Raw genomic sequence first — 21,195 nt, 5'->3', positions numbered from 1 at the left:
ATCCCTGTTAGCTCAGCTTCTCTGGAAGATGAGGAGAGGAGCAGAGCACACACTGCCCGCCCCACACCTCTCCTTTCATGCCTGCTTTGGTGATGGAGAAGGCAGCTGAATTTATTTCCCCAAATCCGAAAGAAGAAGGAGACCAGACAGAGAGAGGAGCGGGGTTCTTACTTCCACGTATGAGCTCGTTGTTCACATCAGAGGAAAAACCAAACCCTCCGTTTGCTCAGTTCCCTTCCCCCCTTTTTCTTTAAGCAGCTATATTTCTAAGAATAATTCCCTCTAGTGCGTGGATGAAAGTGTGAAATTCCACGTTACTGGGTCACTCCACACATTAAAAATAATCTCCTGTCACATAGAGTATCAGGAATAGGGACTTTTTTTACCTCTGCCTAAATTTTCCTTTCTTTCCTCCTATGCCACTATTTCATGTCGAATAGACTGAGCTTATGACCTTACAGAAATGAATGCAAAAACAGAAGGGCTCTTGTTCCATTGATAGAGACCCACTTTACTGACAAAGCGGACAATCCCATATAAAATGTCACTGTTGAGTCACTGAGAAATATGCCTTATGATGCGGTATTGCTTCATTAAGAAATTTGAAGGAGTATAATTTACTTATATGAGGAAAGTATATAGGCTTATTTGTAGTGGTGAAATTGTGTCATAAGCTGTTCTGGGGGAGAGAAGGCTGACATACAAACAAGTTCAACATGTAATTCATATAAAAAACGAAGGCTAGAATGTCTCAGAGAAACTTGACTTGTTCCATGTTTTTATTTCCTACTCTCACTCTCTGACTGCTTTCCCCTGCACGTTCAGCCCCGAGGTGAGAAACGCCGCTCAGCTCCAGCATGAGGGGCTCCAGTTGTACCCCAAGATGTGTATGCTGTGTGGCAGGGGAGGTACCTTCACATAGACAGTACGAGCTGTACGCGATAGAGGTGGTGCTCAGACCACCCGTCTCTACAGATCATTGGGTTTAAATACATGAAGTCCCCAGGCAACTCTGTCTCTGCTTGGCAGGACATCCTAGTAATGGGAAATCCCGCTTCTCTGGGCTTTCAGACCTCAAGAAATCATAAAAAAAGAGTGTCATCCTCTCTAACACTTTGCATCATTGTCAACTTTCCACTGGGAGCTCGTGCCTCCCCTCCGAGCCCGGGAGCTGTGCGGGGAGGCTTGTCTCCAGGGTAACTGGGCTAAACTAAGCCGGCGTTCCTGCTTTTTTCTGAGTCTTGGCTAGATTTTCCCAAGCAGCTGCTGGTTAAAAAAGTAGCATTTTTTGCAAGCTTACTTGGACAAGCAGCCCTGCTCTTTTCAGGCCCTTAACCAATTCAGGATTTCCAAAAGTGGTCTCCAGGCACCAAGACCTGGCAAGAAAGATGCTCAAACAAGTGAGGAAGCTGGACAGAAATAGCATCCCCCCCAGCCACACGTCAGTAATTAGAGAGTGAGTGACTGAATTCTCTCTTTACTTAAGCCACCCTTTTCCAAATAGACTTATAAAAATACGCTTATACACAAATGTACAGGCTTCTGCTGCGAGCTGCTTTTATCCATGAAGGAGTATCTGGATAAAATACATAAAGAAGCACTTGGATCAGACAAAGCATCTGAACGCTGTAAGCACTAGGCTATAGTGAGAATCCCTTTTTTTTTTTTTCGGTTCTCTCTGAACAGGAGCCATTTCTGTACCGTGGGTCTGCTTTGGTGCAGAGGCAGAAAGTACACTCTCCAAACCCAAAAGAGCCTGCAGCCTCTCTCATTCAGGAGGGATGGCTTTTGACTCAAACTAGCATGAAAATTGAACCCATCTCTTCCCCATTTAGGCCAACAGCTCCAAACGACTAAGTACAAACAGGAGGACAAACAGTCCACTGACAAATTTTAAGCAAGCAGACCCTTCCACTTGATTCACATGGGGCAGGTGATCCAGCAGGCACCTCCAGAGCAAACCTATCCGATCCTGCTCACAGAGAAGCAGGCAAAGAAATAGCAAATAGCTGCACCTTTTTTAGGTCTACATAAGAAACAGGTCAGCAGCTATTCTGTCACAGGCAGAACAAAACACCTCTTGACACATCAGAGGTAAAACTGTACAAACAAAGCCAAAAAATGATGTTTTTGTGGAATTTAAGGCTTGCAAGACTTAGCTGACAGCTGAGAAGGGATTTCCAGCTTCTGAACTTTGGCACCCAAGAGTTATTATACTCTTTATACCCAAGTCCTGGATTTTCCCCTAAAGCTTTGGGGATACAGCTGTGGGTTTTTTAGTACAAGGACAGTACATGCCACTTCTTTGCATTAAGCAGAAATTGGTCTTCCCGCACCAGCACTCTAGAAACTTCACTGAGCAAGTCCTGGATAATGTGACTCTTTTATTCAATTATCTTCAGTTACTTATCTCATGAAACAGAACTGGAAGAGAGAAAAGGCAGCTGCTATCTCAAGTCATAGTTCCCTGTTAGCTAACTACATTCTGCCTGGATTTCCCGGTTAACAGAGCTAACGAAGCGGCCCTCTCCATGGTGGGACAGGGCAAGCTTTCTGCAGTTTAACCCTGGCTACACAAGAGCACCTCTAGGTAAAGATTGGATAAAATCGTCAGAACTTATTGCCAAAGAAGACCATCCTGATCTACAGTCAGCACTAGACAGAGTAACGAGAGTGCTGTTACATTGCCCAGCGCGAGCTTAACTTTTGCTCTTTCCTCAGCACCGTGCAATTCTCCGTCAGCTCCTGCAGCGGCACCGACCCCTGAAATCTCGCAACAGCGGTGCAACGGCCAGTGTTTTGGAAGAGATCTGAAATCAGCGCAGACCACTTCACGCCACCGGCCAGAGCAAAGACCCAAGCAAGCTCCAACTTCCCACGGCTGGCAGCAGAGCGGGGCTCAGGCCGCAGCACAGAAGCGGGTTGTGAAGGAGCACGCCAGCCCTGCCACCCTGCGCTCCCAGCAGCGACCGCTCAGCCCTCCTCCTGCTGGGTCTGCATCCCCACCCTCCGGGAGCAGGGCTGCCTGCTAGCAATTACCCTGGATTTTGATATGCCAGCAGGAGCTTTTGGGGAGGAATGCTGACAAGCCTAATTGCCAGCAGCTGCAAGGCCTCTGGCTGCTGGAGGTAGGCTTTTAACCTCCACCTTGCCAGGCTGTGTGTAGGGAATGTCTAGTTGCCTTGACATCTTCAGGGGAAAGGCGTTTGCTATCACGTCATCCTGGTAGCCATTTCCTGCTTAATTACGGCATGCAAAAAGAAGAAGTGCAGCATGTTAAATCCTGGCACGTGTTGATGAGATGTGTCTGGGTAAGCCCATTTCTTTGCTTCCAAAACATTGCCTAATGACAGAACGGTGATGCTGTGCTACCGCAGACCCTCCTCCCGCGCTGCACTGACTCTGGGAGTAAGGGTCTCGGTCAGCTCTCAGAATCAAGGAGTGTTTTTATAGCAGGTTTTCAGGTTTGTTATGGCTTTCTTACAAGAGCATAAAGAGTTATTTTCACACTTTCTTAATCTAGAAGTGTGTTGCCTAAATGTCTTCCTTAACTCCCTCAAAAGGATTAAATTGAGCTTATTATATTTCTTTTCAGGACAATGTGTGCATCTAATTATGCTGCACTGTAAGCCTCCCACAAAAAATAACATTTACTGTAAAAACCTATGCATTCAAATTCAGGGTAAGAGTTTGATTACTTCAGACTGAAGAATACTAAGTTAAAGCCACTCTTGAGAATCGTTCCTTAAATCTAACAGACCCATAGTGTTTGCTTCTAGTTCTGCAAATAGCAATTTTTTTAAACTTTAGAAATCCCAATAGAAAAAGCAACGGACTGTGCCTTCCAAATATATACAATACACTGAGAATCTGTATGTACAATATATGGAGTACTCCATCGTTATGTGGTTTTGTATATAAATCGATATAAATCTGTCGATATAAATCTGACAGCAGTCAAAATCCTGGCTCTGTGTGCGGGCCAACAGGAACACACATTCTTAGAAATGAATCGTAAAGGTCTATTTATTTACTAAATTAATTTATTTTATTTACACTAACAAAAGACAATAAATTCACCAACAAAAGGAGGCAGAAGAAATCAAGGGACTTGGTGACAACCCTCCTCAGTGCTCTGAGCACCCTGACTGCCCTCTCTTCTTGGTCTCTTAAATCTGTTCCGCAAGCCAGTTCGGGATAACCTCGGGTAGAGGATGGCATAACAGGAATGCATTCCAGTGTAATGTCACCCTTTATGAACTGATCGAGGTTTCAGGTCAGCAGCAAGACCCCTGATGCTGTGAGTTTGGCAGGGGTCCTGGTACAGGTATTGCCCTCTCCCCATGCCCCGCTGGATGCATTTGCGCCTCTGCATTTGGCTGTGGGCTGAACCGCAAACGGGGAACTGATAAGGGTGAGAAATAAAAAAAAAAAAAAAAAAAAGGAAAATGCTGGGACAGTACTCGGAATCTTTTTCATAACATAATCCCACAGAGCAAGGAGGAGAAGCTGTGGAAGATGGGAAGTACTACCAGCAAGGACCTGGCTTCGCAGCCCTGTTCGTCTCCACCCAGTCACTGGGCGGGTGATTGCTTCTTTACGAATGCAAAAGGCCAGGCTAGGTGTAGGCGAAAATTGTATATAGCTTGATTTGAGCCATCATTTCTCAAAGGTATATGAAGGTATTAGGGAAAGAGAACGCTAAAGCTGCGTTTTACTCATTTTCCTAGTTTCTCTGTATTTTGCAACATGGGGCTACAGGCATTGGCTGAAACCCACAGACCCTCATCTTCCACAGCTTGTGCCAGGGGTAGTTAAGCATATAAACACCTCTGTAAACCCAGATATATGAAAAGACAATGTCCCTTCATAGAAAAATGGGCTTTGAAAATGTTAAGACCTGTATATGCAGTCCTGAAAACTCCAGCCATACATTGTCTTACATGTCTCTAAACCACCATTTTTAATGTCAAAACTTCCATTTTGTTCATTCCTAAGCACCTATCATTGACTCTTTTTTTTAAACACTGCTTATTTTAGGATCTTGCAACTCTGACGGCACTCGGACAAAGGAAGTAAATATATAAATATGCTGTTAAATCACCCATGACTGTAAAAATTTAATCAAAATGTTACCTGCCAAGAAATAGGTCTGACTAAATCGCTCAGTATAGTCTGTTCCACTGCTGTAGCTTCAGAAGGTATCAATCCCTAGCAAACAGGAAGGATTTCATTCTTGTATGAGATTCAGAAGTCTGACATACTTTAAATATTAAATAGTTGTTAGAATGCTATGGGGGAATTTCATCCTATTGTCTTGGGTGCATCCCACCAGGATGAAGCTTTGCTTTGAAAAACCGAAACTCTGATAGGAAACCAGTGAATCTATACTTGGCTCCCAATGACGTCCCAGAACAAAACATTTTCACAGCAAATTCAGAGGCACTCACTGAAAATGAATGGGGGCCTATAAAGGATTTTTTTAATTTGGGCATTTGATTCTCAACATATACGTGTTACAGATCAAGAGTACAAATATATTGACTTCTCGATAACCAGAGCATGGACAGGTTCCAGAGGATGGCTTTTATCATCCAATATTTTCACATCAGCCGGAGCATGTCAGACACTCGGGGTCGCAGGTACCGTTCTGGTAGAGCCCCGCTGAAGCGCTTTAAATTGGACCAGTGTAAAGGCAGTATGCAGCCTGAATTGCATCCTCAGTTTTGGAAAGGTGTTCTCAGTACTTTCTGATCAATTGTGTCTCAGCATGTCTTGATCTATTACACTAAGTGCTAAAAATTGTTCTGCGTTTCCTGGGTTTTATGTAGGACTTCTAGAAAAGGAGAGGGAGGTTAAAAAAAAAATCTCAGACTAGCTGAGTAACATAGTAATTAGCTGCCAGCGAACTGAGGCTGAGAAGAATCAATTTTTCATTTTGAAATGTCTTTTTCTTAGTAGGGTAGAACGCATATAAAAATAATCACTTTTTTTGTTGTTCCCAAAACATTATCCTAGTATTTTGTTTTAGTGAGGGAAAGAAACTTTCATGTTGTGAGTCTGTTTCTTAAAATACTTTGGACATGAAATTTAAAAAAAAAAATGTACTTATGCATTCTCAGTTCAAACCTTCGCACTTTGTGAGTGTTACAGGAATCTGTGAGTGCTCCAAAACTGTAATGCATTTTTTTCCTATTTCTGCAGCGTCTGGAGATAATTTACAGGTGGGAGATTGAGAAAGAAGGTAGATCCAGTCATCTGCCTGAGGTGTGCTGGAATTATGCAGCTGAGCTGGGCACAAAACGCAGGTTTCCCTCAGATCTAGGACCAACGTCATAGATCGTTTTGGACTTCGGTAAGCAACCCCAAATCTCAGTACAGGTCTGTGCTGCAGTCAAAGGCATTAGAGCAGCTCGTGGAAAACAGCCACGCTGCATTTAAATGAGGTAGCTCTGGGAATGGCAGCAGCGGCAAGGAACTTGGCCTAGGGACACTGCCCAAATATTTACCCTAATTTCCAGAGAGGATGTTGCAGGTACCAGGGAGTTCCAGGCTGCTACCTCTAAATTGTCATCGATAACTAGACTAGATAACGTAAAGCTAGATAGGAGTGTGCACCTGATCTGTAAATCATGCTTTTGGCTGCCATACAGATGTAACCTCACTTAGGCTAATCCGAGTAACTATAGTGTACCAAAAGATGAGGGATGTCCCACAACTTAAATTTTTTTGTGTGTTATTTAGGTACCAAAGAATGCAGTTGTTGATGCTACCGAGTCATTTAAACTAATTCTGAGAAAGCCAGCCACGTGTCTGGTCTCACCAGCTTTGAATCTGCCCGGAGGTTCAGAAGACCTGTGAAGGCTAAAGTTTCTGTGTCCAAGAGCATGTTGCAATAGTCAAGACAGTGAAAACCTGTCCCATGTATTTTAAGCATGTGGAAAATCTGTGTTTTAAGTGTGAGGAAAGACAGAAAAGGGCAGTCCATTAGAAATGTGAGGTACAATGATTTTGTAAGAGTCGTGCGTACCTTCAATGTAATGACCCAAAGTGAAATTAGTCAAAGATGATGCCTTGGATACAGGTAGAGTGGCAGTCAGGATGATGGTGTCACTTGCTGGATGTCACACTAATTCTGTACATCCCAAAAATGAGTCCTAAAGAAATTACTAATGTGGAGTCTGTTCCAAATTTGTCGTATGCCTTTTGATGAATGTCAAGGCTCCTCTATACATACAACAGAAGCATTCACAAACTATTTTCTCAGATAAAGTATTTCTAATTTTAATCTTTATTTATTAACCTTTTAGCATATCAGAAGATATATCAGATTTCTTCTCTGTAATTATATTCTATCACTAAAGAGGACTTGGGGTTTCCACATTATCTCATTCTAGGAAAAGCATGAAAATTAAACTCTCTGGAATTAAGGGCAAAACTCAAGAGCTAACCATATAACCTCATTCATTAGTGACAGAAAGTGATGTTTTACATACCAGAATAACAAGGTCCTCTTGATACCACTGTTATCTCTTTCTGATGCTTGCAAGAAGCTCTCCTGAGGAAGCATTCATTTTGGTAAGTGTCTCCATTCGATCCACAAACAGGAATATAGTTTGTGTGACACTGAAGAAGAAATTATAAAGTAACTCAGTCATACAAAATTACGTAATTAATCTCAACTGCATGTTAATATACAGGAAGATAGTTGTGTAAATATGAATTACTAGCAGTAACTTATAATCCTGTTCACTAAAGGAAGATTTAAAATATATTAGTTTCTCAATATCACTGTATGTATTCCTTTCAGCCCACTGAAATAATAGTCCAACTCCGTATGGGCTGAACATAGGAATTCAGTAGGAAAGATTAAAAGAACAAAATAACTATAGTGGGACTCAGTAATGGCTAGAGGGAATATGACAAGCATCTAGAATTATTTGACGGATAAACACACTGAGGAAGGAGAAAACTTCTTCAAGATAATACAAGAATGTATGACTAGGCACAGTGGGATGAAACTGAGCAAAGGAAAATTTAAGGTGAACATTGCTTAAGGGGAGATTTGCTAATTTTTTGATCATAGAGGGATCTTTCAGGGGAGGTGGAAAACAACCACCATCCCCATTAAATTCATGAGCGTCGTGAGACTGTTTTACTTGGTCAACAACTATAATAATGCTTTTGTATTACTATACCGAAAAATTTTGAGCTTAAAGTCAGTAGCATTGGTACATTTAATAAAAAGAAAGGGAGAAAGGAAAATTTATCATTCAGAATGGCTTTGGCAGGAGCAGCCTGTATTTTGCTATTTTCTTACATTGTAAGCAAGATGGCTTGTATACCCCTTGTATGTTTAATGTGTATTAAAACGCTGGGAAACACACTGAGACAGCCAATCCGCCTAACGCCTGCGAGTGCCGCGCCGCTCCCCGCTCAGCTGGGGATCCAAACCCCACTTCACTGCGTGGAAAAGGAGACGTCACCCTGTTTGGGGCTGCAGTGGGAACTGTAATTCCAGACACCTTTTGCATCTTTAAAACCCTAAGGCAAAAAACCCCAAACGACAAAAAAGCAATGAAGAAAGACACAGACTAGCCACCAAATTTCTTAACCAAATAAAGTGTGCGATTAAACTGGTATAGTTCAACCAGTGGGAGTTCACACAGAAATAGCAGCGTTAGTTAAGCTAAACTGCCCCAAAAGGACAAGAGTTTCTTCTCCAAATTCCAAATGACAGTCTCTGCCACAACAGTTTCTTTGTGCTTTGGCATACACAAACCTCAAAATACTCAATTTTTAAAACATAATTTTGAAGGGAATTATCCTTCCTCCTTTGTCATCCTGCCATAGATGACAAACTGAGAACGAACTAAGCGTGCATGGACAGAAATAAATCATGCTGCCAGCTCTGAAAATTATTTCTAACAGTTTTGTAATACTTTCCCATAGTGTGTAGCTCTCAGACATTCAACCACAACCATCAGTGCTGTCATATCTCACACCGAACAGTCACTTCTAGGGAATAATGAAAGAGGCGACTCTTGGGGGGAACAATACTTTCTGATAGATAATTCTCTATTCAATCTTAAAGTTGCTGTGTGATGTTTTAAAGTTGCAGGTTTCCGTCCTGAGGATAGAAAATGAGAGGCAAAGTGATTCCTTTTTTACAGTTTGGTAAGCCTTTAGTGATTTGGTACAGTCCTCATGCAAACATCCTTTAGGAGTAGAGCTGTATTCTTGTGAGGAAATCCTCTAATAGCACGAATGACAAAAAAGGCAGAGCATCTCTCCACGGATGGGATCTGCTCTGCACAGCGTCCCGTGAGAAAATCCCTCCAGGCTCCATCCAATGCTGCGTGATTGCGGGGCGCCCAGCATCTGAAGGGATGTTTTCTCTCTATCTATATTCCTTTCCCTATTCTGTCTTATTAAAGCAGTTATCGTACTAAACCATTTGTTGTCAAGCCTTTCTTATAGAGATCAAAAAAGAGCCCCACGCTGGCTCGCTCTCACCTCACCTCCCCCTGCCGATCCATAACACACTCATTAGGTGTTGATCAGTTTTTAATTTAGGTTTTGTAAAACATCATCCAAATTACAGCAAAAGACCTTTCCAAAAGTTTGATGAATATGTGTTATCCCCTGCCTCCATTCTATAACTCCGTAATAGAAAGGGAGTTATCCTTTTTCCTGACTAGGCCTGCAGAAACTCAGGATATCATTAAGGTCACTGCAAGCAGAGCCCAACGGAATCCTTCAGCACCTCTCCTATGGTCTAATTTGTAAATTTGATTCTGAGGAATCAAACGTGGGTATCTTGCTTTATGTTAGGTGACTTGGCAAGACAGAGAAAGCCTACAAGGTGTTCAGAGAGGTCGCGGCTTGCAGAGCTCTTGCTGCCATGACATTATAGCTGTTTCAGTGACAACGCTGAAATTTGGCAGCCAGTCATCTCCAAAGGGGATCCTGGCAGGAAAAACTACAGCTCATCAATATTTAAAGAAGACCAAACAGTTAAGAAATGCTGCCAGGCTGGGGATGCCAGATAAGGAGGAGGAGGATGGAGTGGTGATGCCTGGGAGGGAACAGAAATCTCTATGCATTTTCCCGAATCTGAGGGATGGTTTGTGCCAGCCTTGGCCTTAGTTCAGGGGTGGCTGCAAATAGCTGTGCCCCTCTGTTCCCCAAAACGCCCCGCTGTCAGGCAGCCAGGGCTGTAGCCTCACACCCGGTGGCAGTCCCCTTCCAGCAGGAAAATCCTCACCCAGACCCGAGACCATTTTAATTAGGCAATTCTCTGCTAGAGTGCATTTTTCTAAAAACTGTGGGTTTAAGAGCATAAGAAATGCCTTGCTGGATCAGATCGGGGTCCGTTTGTCCACGTGCTCTGTCCCAGAGAGACACACTTCAGGCAGAACAAGCTGGTATCCCCACCTCTTCCTTTCAGCGCACGTTCAGCTGAACCGCTGCACACAAATTTCTCTAATTCCTTTTCAAAGCCTTGCAATGTCTGCAGAAAAAATTCCCTAGCTATCAGATAGTCTTGCACGTAGAAAACCTAACAGTTTGGGCTGGGTGTTTGTTGCCTGGGATATTTTGGTGGTGCTAGTTGCAGACGGATAATTATGGTTGAGAGTTAGAGGAAGAATTCAACCTGCTATGTCTGAAAAATACACTACCTTCTCCTCATCCTTAAGACTTCTTTCCTTAAATTTTTCAAGATGTACAAGTAAATTTATAATTAGCTTAAAAATAATATTAGTTTTAAAAATGGGTTCTTCAAGAAAAAGTATCTTTTTTGGTCCTCATGACCTGGATATTAGGAAGTCATAAAATTTACCACCTACAGAAAATAAATGAAACTTTTGCTTAGCCTAGGGTTGAACTTCTTTTTCTTTTTTTTAATCGTTACTGGGGTTTGATATTATTATTTTTCATAAATAAGAGTTACAGACAGAGTGAAGGCTGATGAATAAACCTCTTCTCCTGAGAATTTTTCCTCCCTTTAAAAGCCAGTCGGATCCCATTGTTCTTATGGGACCTAAGCTGCAGGATGCCCTCGGCATAGGTACCCACCCGAACAACACACATCAAAAGCCAGGTCTGAAACACTGGAATCCAAACCCAGTGTAAGATCACATACACTGTTGCTATTCTGGTTCCCCTTGATTTATTATTTATTGGAAACAGAACACACGATTATTTTTAAAGCACTGAAAGGTAGCCCACTCCAGGGTTGGTGGATAACACTGCCACCTCTTCCAGTTTTACCAGGAGTCTCATAATATTTCATACCTTTGTCCTGGCTCTAAATTGTAAAAACAAAGAACTTCAGTATTCTCTTTTCTTTAAAAAGTAGGGGGCAGGAGGGGAGAAAGGATTGCCATGATAGTTATAAAAACTGTAAACTAAAGGCTCAAAAACCAACGAAGAAAATTGAACTTGCTGTTCACTACTTTTTAAAAGTTCAGAGGATATTTTGTAATCAAATTTCCATACGTTTTTTTTTTTTTCCCGAGTGGGAATAATTCACTATTTTCATTGATAAACTTTATGATCACTGGTGATCCTGTTATAATCTGATTTTCAAAATGCCTTAAGGTCTTCCAGGGTCTAATGTACCACATTTGGCCACCAGCAGAGCAGGGAAGAATCCTCCAAATACTGGGTATTAGAGTAAGCAATCCATAATAAGTACTCCATTTAAATTATAAAGCTTCACCTGGTGTGTGTGACAGCGCTTGGATGCCCTGCTGCTCCTGGTCACCTCCCCTCCCGTTTCGGGTCTCGGGGCAGGATGAGGCAAGGTGGGTGTCACCCAGTGCTCCCCACCTCTGCTCGTGCCGGTCGCGGGGGCCACGGGTGCCCAGCACATGGTGGCCCTCCGTTCTTCCCCACGTCGGTCTGTGCTGCTGGCTGACTTACCAAAACCGTGCGGGGAGCTAACGTGATGCTACGCTCTCCACTTGCTCCCTGAGCACACCCTGGTGAAGTTCAGTCACCATCCCAATCAGTGCCATTAAAAACGAGCCTATGGTTAGACTATATAAGCCTGTTGACGAGCAAAATTTTTAAAGCGGTGATTCTACAAATACTTCAATACACCTGAAAGATTGGTCGGAAATGGCGAACAAAAAGGTGAGCAGCCCTTACCTGGAACTGACACGCACATTTCACGCCGTCGCCCTCTTCCTTGCACACTCCTCCGTATTTACATGACGATTCATCACACACTCTTACGTCGGATTCCCTTACGTTTAACTCTGCGAAAAAAAATAGAAAAAGGAGACAGAAAAGAAATTGTAAGATGAGTAATTCTGGGACTCTCTTGTCCTCAAAGCCTGCCGCGCTGCCTTAGCCCCATATGGAAATTAAAGGAAAAAGCCAGAGCCGTTCCCGGGCTGCCCTGCGTCAGCTCCGTCCTGCTCCCAGAAGCAGGTCCTGCTCCCCAGAGGCAGCTTTGCCTGGTTGGCACAGCGGCTGTGGCTAAACGCCGCTTCACCACGCAAACAGATACAGAGCAGGCGCGTGTTTACACTGCCCAAATTCCCTTCCATGTCCCCCTGCCGGGGATGCCCCAGTACAAAAACTTCCTCTGCAGAAATTACGCCTAGCAGGAGCCAGGACCTTTACACGAGCCATAGCCCGTGTTTCTCACCCGCTACCTCTTTTTGCCTTACTCGCCCCAAAGGTCCTGAAGAAGAAGAAAAGCTAAAACATTAGAATTTCTCTTCCCAGTTTTCCAGTCTCCGCCTTGCCCACACTGTTATCCTTCAGACTAAAAATAAACCAAAGTGTGTTTAAACTATTATAATTTGCTTGCACTGTGGGAGCCACAGTAATGAACCAGAGCCCTGTGTCTTAGCTGCTGCATAAAAATATGGAGCAGAAATGCAGCTCCGGCCTCAGTATGCCTGCAGCAGAGGCACAGCCGGCAAGAGGGAAACCAAGGGGCTGTACACATCAACTGCACGGGCCATAGCTCCAACACAGAAGTTGCTTAAATGGCTTCAAGCTTTTTTGGGCATCACATCCAAGGGTAGTTTTAAAGGAGGATAAATATATGCTTTTGAAATAAGTATTTGGTTTGAACTATATACAGGAGAGAGAGCGACAGAAGGCAGCGGTGGGGTAGTGGAAGTGGTCAGTGTTAGCCTGGCTACATGACCTCGCCAGGCTCTGTGGGAACGATACCGTTACTATCGATTGCAATGAAAAGGTAAAAATAACACCAAGGGCTCTGGAAAAATCCCCTGCCACTGTTTAAAGCTGCACTGATATCAAAGGATATAATTCGAAGCTGTCTGTGCTTCGGCTGGAGTCAGAAACCTCCAGGACTCTACAGTAATACGACCCACTAAAGAGATTCATTGACAGCGGTGTGATTTAAAATAATGTCCACGACTTTTAATAAGCAAGCCCTATCCAGATAACTGGCTTAAAGAAAGCACTGAATACCAGCCATTCAGAAACAGGGAAAGGTAGGTCAAAAGCAGAAGAAAATAATGCTCGCTGCCACTTCCAGTCTTACATAGGCAGTCACCCTCCTGCTCACAGCAGTGTCAGCACTTCGGTATGGCAGTGACAGACACCCTGGAAAACTGCTTCTGTGGGTTTACGTAACATTATACACCCACACACACAGTTTATATAAATAAATATATAATTATATACTAATTTGTGTAATAAATTATGCTATGGGTCATATACTTCTATATTTAATATAGCATAATTACATATTTTTTCATAGCACTACAGTTACAGGATTATAGCTCGACAGAAGGTCCACTTATAATCCACAGATTTTGTCAACTGTGAGAAAAAAATTGAAAAAATATTGATTTCCCCCCCCCCCCCCCCCCTACTTCCATCATTCCCGAAGGCATAAATGAGGAGGGCAATGCGTGTCAGACCGGGCAGTTAGGTATCCTGGTTGCCATCACAACCCCGTGCACGTGTTCTCTAATGTTATTCTTAATGTCGCCATTTATCAAGCGCGACTGCTGCGTTGTAGGGACTGAGTTAATGTGACAGAACGTCGCAGGTTTTCAATTTAGTGTGTTCATAACTCGCTCCTGAAGGAAATGTGCCTTTCTTTCTCCTCGGGAAGATCTGTTCCCTGAAGATGAACAAACTATCAAGATTAATTAAGGGGAAATGATTGTCGTACCTGAAAGAAGGATCCACCTTTAGGTGATATCGCATTTGAGAAAATGCAATTTATAAGGGGGAGTAACCAGACAGACAAATTACAGTGTGAGCAGCTTTCAAAATCCTGTTTTCATCAGCTCAGGAAACTAAAGAGACCTGGGTCCTCCTTCTCAACTCTCAGCCGAGCTCGCCGGACTCGGTGCTTCGCAGCATCCTACCCGATACCCCCAATCAGCAGAAGAAACCCCCTGGCAGCTGCAGCTCGTGCTTGCAATCCGGAGGGTCTACACCATGTCCAACTGCCCCAGCAGTTGAGCGCAGACTTTCCCCCAAACTCTGTGTCCCCCCATGTGACGAGGCCACGCGACCGCCCAGGAGGGAGCCTCTTGGCCAGGGCGGGGGCAAGGGACCTCACTTTGCTGCACGGGAGGGGAGGGATGCAGCGGGGGTCAGAAAGAGTCCCCAGCTAGCAGTTCAGCATCAAGGCTGAGCCAGAGATGTACTTGTTCCTAACTTAGCTATTGCTCTAGCTGCAAAAGCCAGTGAGAAAGGGAAAGATTTCAGAACAAAACTGTAACAGGAGACGTGAAGATGGGGGTGGGGAATCAGCCCTTGCAAGCCCCTCTCACCTCAAGAAACCGAGACTTCTTTTTTTTTAAAAATCCACAGGAGGAATTAAGATGACAGAAAGCACACCGTTTTAATGGTTACTTGATTTTAGGAGTGGACTGTTTTCCTTTCCACATAAATGATGAATACTGATTATAAGCCTTTTCTCATGAGATGAACGCCGAGCAGGGGAAGTCATTCAGAGACCAGGAGCCAACGTGATTTTCCAAAACAGTACAAAAGACGAGATACCCTGGTGACTGGCACTTGAACGTGACAGATGAACTTTATTCTGTGACAGGACATCACCTAATCCCTGCTTCCATTCAGTGGCAAATTCCAGCAGCCACGAAACCGAGCCTCCGACACGCGCACGATTGCATCTGATGGACTCACAAGTACAGAGGAGTGTGGTGGCCATAATGACTCCCACAGCTACAGCGTTCGGTTCGAAAATGAATAGATGAGAAGGGATGTTAATAGGGCGATGTGATGAGGAACAGCGGATGTCTCGCATGTCTGAAATATGCTCTCCCTTCAGTGGATTGCCCACAGAGAGAGAGTTAAAATGGAGTTTCTGCAATTATTTCCAGAAGAACAGAATCATTATCATCATATGTGAGAACAGACCTAAGAAAGGAGTAAGAACACGTAGCAAATGGTTTAGGGTAATTTCTTACATGTTTCTTTAATGCCTATCGCAACTCATTTCCTAGACTTTAGCAGGTATAAATAAGAGAAAGCCTTGGTGTGATTCATTACGTACAGCGAGAAGATGGTAAGTAGTAATCCATCAACTCCCAGGAGAAAATATAATTAGCGCAATTAAATCAGGCTTCCAAATTTATGATAAAATTAATCTCTAAAGACCTGAAATGAGGTATTAAAAATGATTTGCTAGTATCTGTGCAGCCAGTACACTTCCTGGTGGTGTGAGGGCTGACTGGCACAGAGCAGCTTGCAGGAATTTGGCTGCAAAGACCCACATCAAGGTCTTTGGGGTTTTTTTTTTTCATCTTTTGAAATGAATTCACCTTGTGATAATTTGATACATCAATAAAAATGAGGAAAGCCTTCTCCATTTTGAGGCCTTTCAGAGAATTTGAAGTGCAGCTCGATACAAGCAGCTGGAGATTGGCTTTTTGCCTGTGACCTCAAAATGCATTGCTCTGAGGCGTGAACCTCTCGTTATAAGCTAAATTACACGTGTCAAAATGCTGAACCTGAAGATGAAATCAAATTTGTAGGTTGAAGTACATCAAACATGTTGCTTCCATCTGGATACCTCGAGAATAAAATAAAATCTAAGACGGGCAAATCTGGTCACTTCGTAAGCAATTTGTTTTTTCAAAACTCATGTTTCTCCTGGGGTTGGCAATAGTACGTAGTAATGATGAACGGGTATAAGGAACCAAAAAAATACCTTTCCCACGTGGAAGTGAGCGGGTGGGTTTAGTAGCAGTGCTGCCAGCTTTGGCCCTCCTGAATATTTCAGCTGTGCCTGGGAAAAAACTCTCTGCCTGCCTGCCTGCCTGTTTTCTGTTTCCTATGGGTAAGACCCCAACCTGGGGAGGTGCCGGGACCCCTTGCCCATCTCTTCCTCTTGACCTACGGGTTTGGTACAAGACAGGGAGCAGCTTGCACCATTCTCACTAGAGGGAAAAAGCAAAGCAGTGTGGGGCACCTCACTGCTGCTTTTCTGTCCTCCAAACGGTTTGTTCTTTGTGAAGCCAAGCTTTAAATTACGATGTACAACCTCTCGTGGAGGTCATATACAGACACACGCAGAGACCTGGGAAAGTTCATAAAGGGTCTGCTACTCTACGGGTTAAAAGAACCCCCCAAATTGTAAGAACAGCTGAAGTGGGTCAACACTGGCTTGGGAAAGGGCTCAGAGGAGAAATTATGTTGTGTGAGGGTGTGTGAGAGCCCACAAAGTATACTGGAGATAGTGGCATTATGACTGGATGAGCTTTCAGCACCACAGAAGAGTCAAAATCTGATGAGCAGAAAACCTATACCCTACTCGATTTTGGGAGTCAGTCTTATGACTCCGGATTGGCTTCTCTGGCTGGTGATCGTTCTGGTTTTGGCAAATTACTTGGGAATGACTGGAGAACTTAATGGGGAAAAAAAAAACAAAAAAGAAAACCTTTTCCTTAAGGATTATAAAGCTGAGCTGCTCGCATGACAAGTACAGTAATAACCTGTGTCTTAAATCTAACTCTTGACTAAAACTTCACCTGCCAGTCACACCCTTTGCCCCACAACAAAGACGACACTCAGAGACAGTCCTATGCCCTTAGCTGTTCCCAAGCACCGCCTGTCCGCTTGAACCATGAAGGTGAGTTTGGGTGACATCACAGGTAAATAAAATTGCTGCAGAAAAGATATTTTGGATGCCCCTACAATACCTCTGCTCACCTCCAGCTGCCAGCTCAGAACAAAACACCACAGCTCTTCCGTAGATCCTACCAGTCCCATGCGGACATACGAGCATCCCAGCTGGTACTGCTTAAATCGCTTTAGATTACCATCGCCTACAGTGGCTTTAACATTGGCTCAGACACTTAGCTCACATGTACACATCAACACGTAATCATTTACATTTAGGTGTCTTAATCTACAAGCTCGGCCCCATCCCATTGCTCTTTCAAAGTGCACCCAGTACAGCCATTCCTGCAGTAAGTCATGCAAATGCTTACAGAGCTGTTACACACAGGCTGAGGACAGGAGACATAATTTTGGGAGTCCCTGCGTGTGATCTACTTGTTCTGACACCAGCAAAGTGCTGGCATATATGTTTGAAGTCAGGCAGTGTAAGTTATTCCCCATTTCAGCCACTGCGTACAAATCTCACGGATAAATGCAAGTTACAGCCATGTACAACAGGACTTGTTTCTATTTATTTTATTGCAGGTCTTCAACTCCCCACTGGTTCCAGCTACACCTACTACACCAGTTTCCCTCCTTAACCAATCTTTCTTTACAGCTTATCCACTATATTTTCTCTGCCCCCTTCAAAACATCAGAGCAACATTCAAGAAACAGCATGTTTCTGCTTTGCAAGTTGAAATAAGAAGTTTAAAGGGAAAAAATCTCTGAAGTAGGGGGGTCCATTTGCAGAGCCACCAAAGAAGCAATGACCAAGCACCGGCAGAGAAGGAGCATTCCCTTTACTGGCCTTATGCTACCCCAACAGTGAGACAAGCTAAGAATAGCCTTTTTCCCGGAGACTTTGTGGCTTCTTTTAAGATAGTGAAACCATATGTTGGACTTCTAGTTTGTACAGTAGAAATGTGAAACAGGGACACGGACGTGGATACACACACACACACACACACACGTCTTGGTTCTTTGCAGGAGATGGGAAGCAAAGATTGTTTGCGTGGTGGACACAGAAGCATATTTTTATCTTCTACCAGCTTCAGTTTGCCACATCCACCAGCAGTTACCTGACATCTCTTACCACAACTTCTGTGCTCTGCTTCTGTAGCAAAAAGCAAAACTAAGAGTCAACCTTACCTAACATATGCCAAATACTGAAGGCGAAGTGTTGTTCCACCTGCTTTGTGCCTGTGTGGTGAAGACGGTTTATTTTAAAGCAAGCCAGCATGTACTGCTCAGACGTGTACATGTACACAAAGAGTTCCGGGGGAAAGGAAGCCCCCAGGCTTTGCATCCATTCCTTTGACACCTGCCACCGATGCCATTTGAAGAAAACACCTAGTATTTACTCCTGCTTTTTCTTCATCTCATGTTCATAAAGTGTTTCACTGAAAGATAGTTCATCCTAGCAGACAGCGAGGGAGCAGCCACTGCTACCCGTCCCTTGGTCGAGGAGGATCCCTGGCTTTAGCGCTGCAACCAAAGGGGTGAGCGTTGTTTCTCGCTTCATCGGTGAGGGCACAAACTCTTACTAAAACATGGTGCCTTCAGAACTATGACCTTCCAAAACACATATGTATCATTGACAAAACTTGAAAATACCATTGATTTGGTAACTAATAAACAGTCTCTACATTAGGTTATCCGTATCTTTTTGCTGTCCCCATCTGTTTCGGCAGTTGTGGATTACGAAAATCATGATAATTTGCATTGTAGAGTTTATGTCTGTTGAATCTTCTCAGAATTTCTTCTCAGAAATTGTCTGAGGTTATGGGGGAGGAATAAGAGAGCAGACAAAACCCTCAGACAAAGTTAGTAATTACTTGTCCAAATAAGTAATACTTGCTCATGTCAGACAAGTCAAAGCAAGACAGAATGGATTATACTATCTTGTTCACAGGAAAAGGTATATTTTTCAGAAAAGAAAACAGAAAATAAGACAAACTCTACCGGGAAATGATTCAGGGATAAGGAGGATGCCATTCAGACACTGCACATCCCGTCTGACGATGGCTGTTGTCACTGATTGGAGGTGGCATTTTAGCAAGAAACAATTTATAAGAAATTAAGAAGATGGAGAGTATGGATAATGGAAAGATAAGAATGAGGAAAAGAGCTGTTTAAAAAAGCAGTCAGAGACCAAAAAGAGGAAAATTAAAATATGTAACACAGGACAATCTGAAACAAATGTAGTGTTAAAAAACTGAAACAGTTAAAACTCATTTAAATGCCTTTTCTGTGATATGGTATCATTTTCTTTCACACTTGCATTAGAAGAAAACAATTCACTGGAACAGCCTAGAGGTTATATGGAAAAAAAAAGGAACAAACCCATTAAAATGAATTTACCCTAAAAAAACATAGACAACTGTAGTCTAATGGAATTAAGATACTCTCAGACCTTTTTTTTAATTGGTCAATTAATGGATGCCTTGGGTGGCTGATGGCAAATCTGCTGTTTTCAAAACAATCTTGAGCAGTATTATAGGACTAGTAGAACCTGTTTTGTTGTGTCTTGATGCAATATTTAAGACTCAATTGTGCAGAAAAAAAAGCTGTACTTTGGCTCTTGAGAATGCTATCCAAGTGAATAAAGCTTGAAATATTTCCCTAAAACTACTTTTACAAGACTGCATTAACATTTGATTGCTTAAGTGCCGTCCAATTTACCTAGGATGATTATACTTTTACATTTCTAGTCACTATAATCTCCTTTTAAAACAGAGAAAAACAGAATGCATACGTGCTGCTAAAGTAATTAGTATTCTTGCGCACGATAGGAAACCACAGCAAATTTTAACAACTAGCACTCGCACAGCAAGGTAACAAGATTGGCTTTGAACCTGAGAGTCTCCCACACTGCAATTATTCACATTACCAGTATGCCTCAGACTAACTCTATTCCGTGTGAAAAAAGTAAGGGAAGTGTCATAGTGATGAGGGTTTGGATGACAGTTCTGTCAAAATATTGGATTCAGCCCACGGTGCATTTCTGTTTCCATCATGCAAAAAAAAAGTATTTGTAGGGAAAGTTGAGGCACTTTTTTGTTATATTAAAAGCTTTGACAATATTTCAGAAATCACGTATAATCTGTAGGTGAATATTTCAGCAATTGATACAAATCAACTAGCTGTGCAATTGGTTGGAGACAGGGAAAGATGCTGTGAGAACTTGAAATGATTTTCTCTCTCATAAACACTTTTATGTCAAGGTTAGGTGCTACAGCAATCTGGCCTTCAGGACATAGGTCTGATGTGCTTTTCTGCTAGCAGCCATCAGGACACTGACTTCAAAACTTGCTTACAAAGCAGAATCTGTCTTACTACAAAAAAATTATTGAATGCGATTATTCAAGGCTGTTATAAAGAAGTTAGTATGTCATTGCATATTTTTACGTAAAATTAAAATAAAATATTAGAAAAGAAACATGCTCATATAGCATATTTACAGCAAGATTGATTACAACATGTATTATCAATCTGTAGTTTCGAAGGAAACCGAGACTGTGCAAGAGCAGCGACTCTCCAAAAGTGTTTCTGTTCATTTCTTCCAGTAACTTTTGCACTCACTGGGCAATTCCAGCCCAATCTGACAGCAGCAGAGACCTGGGACAATGAGCTTCCTACAAGTTCATGAAAAATCAGTGGCTGCTCGGAGAAGAGGGGTCCACAGTCATGCTAATTGCAGGAGTTGAGGGAACATACATAGGGACAAGGCCCACGTGACAAAATCACAAACACATGCAAGGTGTTTCTTTTCACAAACACATGCAAATACGCCGTCATTGACTGTTTTCCACTCATGGCACTATGGTCCTTGTATATTGAGACTTGGAAATTTAGACTTGGATCATGTAAACACTTCTAAACACATGGGTTTTTTAGGATACTGTATAACATGTGCTGCTGACTGCTAATGCCTATACAAATGGATGCATTCTGGTAGGATAACTTCAAAAATCGTGCTCTTACACTTCGCCAGCCCTTTTCAACTAGTGGGACTCCTATGAAATTTTTCATTTGCATAAATTATACCGTTAATTC

The 21,195-nt window shown here is 42.8% G+C and overlaps 1 protein-coding gene across 1 annotated transcript in view; it reads right to left on the bottom strand.

Moving 5' to 3' along the window:
* The window catches only part of TMEFF1 (transmembrane protein with EGF like and two follistatin like domains 1), a 125,162-nt gene that overhangs the window by 40,118 nt on the left and 63,849 nt on the right, over window positions 1-21,195 (bottom strand). The window contains exons 2-3 of the mRNA XM_075494190.1: window positions 12,157-12,266; window positions 7,497-7,626 (exon numbers count right to left, since the gene is read on the bottom strand). Of these exons, the coding sequence (XP_075350305.1) occupies window positions 7,497-7,626; window positions 12,157-12,266 (240 nt within the window). The remainder of the gene's footprint in view (window positions 1-7,496; window positions 7,627-12,156; window positions 12,267-21,195) is intronic.

The sequence above is a fragment of the Mycteria americana genome, chromosome 2 (assembly GCF_035582795.1).
Source record: "Mycteria americana isolate JAX WOST 10 ecotype Jacksonville Zoo and Gardens chromosome 2, USCA_MyAme_1.0, whole genome shotgun sequence".
Taxonomy (NCBI): Eukaryota; Metazoa; Chordata; class Aves; order Ciconiiformes; family Ciconiidae; genus Mycteria; species Mycteria americana.
This window is presented reverse-complemented; position numbering and strand designations above follow the sequence as displayed.